At 31.5% G+C, this 3709-nt stretch overlaps 1 protein-coding gene across 1 annotated transcript; it reads right to left on the reverse strand.

Annotated features, from left to right (window-relative positions):
• Window positions 1-735: 735 nt before the first annotated feature.
• LOC121203672 (protein trichome birefringence-like 13) lies at window positions 736-3194 on the reverse strand. The gene is made up of 3 exons (XM_041074107.1): window positions 2905-3194; window positions 1249-1673; window positions 736-1171 (listed from the first exon to the last, which is right to left on the reverse strand). The coding sequence occupies exons 1-3, from the start codon at window positions 3192-3194 to the stop codon at window positions 951-953; spliced, it is 936 nt and encodes a 311-aa protein (XP_040930041.1). The 3' UTR covers window positions 736-950.
• Between the last annotated feature and the right edge of the window lie 515 nt (window positions 3195-3709).

Consider the following 3709-nt stretch of genomic DNA (forward strand, 5'->3'; position numbering starts at 1 on the left):
ATTTAATTTATTAATGATAAATATATATTTTTAGTTTAATTTTAAAAACTTTTATTAATATGTTAGGATATTAGATTAAAAATATTATTTGTTTGTTTTGAATTAATTTAACTATTAGATTAGAAATATTTTATCATATATTACTTTATTACTTTAATTATATAATATATATATCCGTTTCATGGTATATAAAATAAAAAATTAACATTCTATAATTTTGAAAACCATAAACACTTAATTAATTCAATTATATTCTTTTCGTATGATATAAATTACATAATATATACTATTTTCATTTTGTATAAAATAAATTTTAATTATTTATTCTTATTTATTTATTTTTATCGTGAATTAATTCAATTATTAGATTAGAATGTGTTGACGTTGGGTCAATAGCTTCACCTCTCATTGGTGATTTCAGGCATTTGGTGCATATATAGAAAGCTGGAGCTCAGGGCCAAAAGCTGATATGTATGATTTTATTAACAATAGTGGAATTATAGTTCAAATAAAAGAGAAAATGGTATCCTTACATAAGCATTGTATGGATTGTGAAAATGAAAATTGTGCGTCAATTTTTTGTTTGGGACGAATGATTAATCATTATTATTTGTAAATATAATCATTTTCATCATAAAAGATATAAGGATGATAATGAGATAAATTAGATTAAATTAGGTGAACAAATTTAATTTAAAGGATCAATAATATCCTATAAAGATAACACATATTACATACCAAAATTACATACTGTCTCCTTGAAGAATTTATTGAGATCTCCACAAATGGTAACTATTAGTATGTTGAAGTTGAAATTGCTAGGGGCTTACAGAAAGTTTGCCCAGCAATAACATAAAATCATTACACAACTATCCTGTTGGGCTTTTTGCTTCAAATCGCTAACCACTAGCTTTTAAGTGGTTCATTCTTAAACTACCTCTGGATTTGAATTATAAATAAGGCTCCGTTTGTTTGTGAAGAAAACATTTTCTTCTTTTACCGTGTTTGTTTGACCGATGCCTGAAATCACCAATGGTGAGATTATAGTGAAGGAAAGTAAAGCCACGATCAACTCCGGCAGGACGCCATTTCTTCACATCATTGGACACACGTTTCAAAGTACAAAACAAAGATACAAACATGTTTCTGTTCAAGGAATCACCAATAAACCCTGCACTGTTGAATATTGATTAAGGCCTAATTTGCTCTAAATTAACTAACTTTGAGACAGAGAGATGGGGGAAGTACCATTGTTGGTACCTCTGTAACTGTGAAGAAACTGGAGGGGATCGAACGGTGGGAGATCACAGTTACGAGGCTTCCATCGCCACTTAATGATGTCTCTACCGTTGGATTTGTTGTTCAAAATGCAATTCCATCCTTTGAATATCCCCTTGCAGCTACTGTCGTATCGATCAAATCCCGCATTTGGATAGTAAACCCATGACCCATCGGAGTAATCGCACGAGGAATCGCCGGTTGCAGATGGGTTTGATCGGGTGGTGGGATTGGCGTCGATGGGTTTAAAATGGAGGAATTGGGGATGAGTTGTGGAAGAGGAAATGGAGGCTTTTCTAGAAATAGAGAGAAGAAGAAATAAAGAAAGAGATGAAGCAAATGAGAGACAACAAAGGGAAAAGAGATGAAAGCTTCTTTGTTGCTGCCATGAAGGTCTTTGTTAACCATTAAACACTGCTTAAATGAGCTAAGCGGCTAACCCCCAAGGGAAAAACACATGCGAGATCTAGCTTGATGGTAAAAAACAGAGTAATGGGTGCCACAGGGTGAATTTGAGCAATTTCATTTGACTGCTTTGACTCAAAAGCCAAACACTAGTTTCAATTCAAGGTTATATCTTTTTCACTTTCCTTTCAAATTTCTTAGCTTGTTTGGTTACTGAGAAAAAAAAACCACTTCTCTTTCTTTTATCATTTCAATTCAACAAGTCCTTATATTTTACTTTTTTGAATTTGGGTTTAATGGGTGCAGAAGCCAGAGTGTTTCGGTTCCAGTGAGAAGCATCAATGTCTTCAAATGTTGTACCTCAAGAAAAAGGCTGGTGCTTATAGCTTTTTCTCCCTATTTATTATTATGGTTGAATTCTGCTATTTGTCCCTGCACTTTGTATCCATAACTTTTATACTTCAAATTATAAACTTTAGTCCCTATACTTAAAATCTAATTTATCAATTTGAACTTAAACTCAACTTGATTTGACTATAAAAAATTAATGACATGAACCCCTTTTTAACTTTAATCTTATTTAACCTTAAACTAATCAAACTAAAAATAACTTAAATAAATAATTCGAGAAGACCCAAAATAATTTTAGTCCCAAGTCCTTTTCCCACATCAAAGAGAACTGGGAAAGTTACGCTCATAATCATCTTAAAATAGGGTTTATTTTATTTTCATCACTTATTTAATTATTTTAATTAAAATAATTATATAAATTAATGATTCCCACAAACAAAGTACATTGACCCATTGAGTATCTGAGAGGTAATAATTTTTACTTTTGATCAATTCCAAAACACATTTCCTCTTCTCTTTCTCATCACTTTATTGCTGCACCATCATCCATCGTTTTTGGGTTCTTCTCTTTCTCTGCTAAAAACATTTAGCAGAAAGTGAAATACAAAACCCAAGATTAGCTTTGTTTCTTTACTGTCTAGTTACTGTTTTATCTCTTCGTTTCTTTAAAAAAAGGTTAAAACAAATGCTACTGAAACAGGATAAATAACATGCAAAGATGAGCAAAACAGGGAGCTTTTGTAGTGTGGAATTGGAGAGAGTATTTCATTTATATGTATATTTGATTTCTATACATAAGGTAATCTAAAATTTGTTTGTTTTTTCAGGGTAAGGATGTTAAGAAGCGAGACTCTTGCTTTGATCATAAACCTGAAGAGGCATTCAAGTCCACCTTCAAGGTCTTGAATCAACAGCTCCAAGTCTTTCAGCTGGTTTTGCATCTCAACATTTATGATCTCATATTTCCTTATTTCGAAGGATTTCAAAGCAATATCAACCTTTTCAAATTCATTCACGTTTCTTCCAGCAGCTTCGCATGCTATTCTTCTGCGATGCAATAGTTTTGAAACTGATAACCAACTTCTAGGCTTTGGTCCGGAGATGAGAGATACCAAATCCTTAACCATAGAACAAGTCACTACTTCGATCTCCTTCAGCATGCTAACAGTGGCATGTGAAAGAGAAAGAGAAGAACCCAGAAACGATTTGCATTGGTTCGTGGGCTGCTAAATGTTTACTTTCTTTTTGGGTTATTTTAAGAATGTCAAAGAAGTCATACTTTCAAGGTTTTAAGCAGAGAAAGAGAAGAAACCAAAAATGACTGATGACGGTGCAGCAATGAAGTGATGAGAAAGAGAAGGGAAAATTATTTTTATACTATTTATATAGAGTTCTATAAAATTTAATTAAAAGCAAAAGAAAAATGTGAAGTATCAGTTAATTAGTTAACATCTCATGTTAATATTTTATTACTAGTGAATGAAATTTTGATCGTAGGGATTAATTTGTATAATTATTTTAATTAAAGTGATTAAATTAAAAAAATTAAGGAGATTAAAATACGACAAATGTTATTATTTTAATTAAAGCGCTTTACGGCAAAAGTGAAACAAATTTTGATGCATTGATTAGGTAAAATGCGTATAATTAAATGCGCTTTACTGAACAAGACATG

The sequence above is a fragment of the Gossypium hirsutum genome, chromosome A07 (genome assembly GCF_007990345.1).
Source record: "Gossypium hirsutum isolate 1008001.06 chromosome A07, Gossypium_hirsutum_v2.1, whole genome shotgun sequence".
NCBI classification, from domain to species: Eukaryota; Viridiplantae; Streptophyta; class Magnoliopsida; order Malvales; family Malvaceae; genus Gossypium; species Gossypium hirsutum.

Coding starts and splice junctions, on each gene's coding strand:
- LOC121203672 (XM_041074107.1), bottom strand. CDS start 3,194: ATGCTGAAGGAGATCGAAGTAGTGACTTGTTCTATGGTTAAGGATTTG. Junction 1,674..2,904: donor GGACTTGAATGCCTCTTCAG/GTTTATGATCAA, acceptor TGGTTAACAAAG/ACCTTCATGGCAGCAACAAA. Junction 1,172..1,248: donor TTACAGAGGTACCAACAATG/GTACTTCCCCCA, acceptor TCAACAGTGCAG/GGTTTATTGGTGATTCCTTG.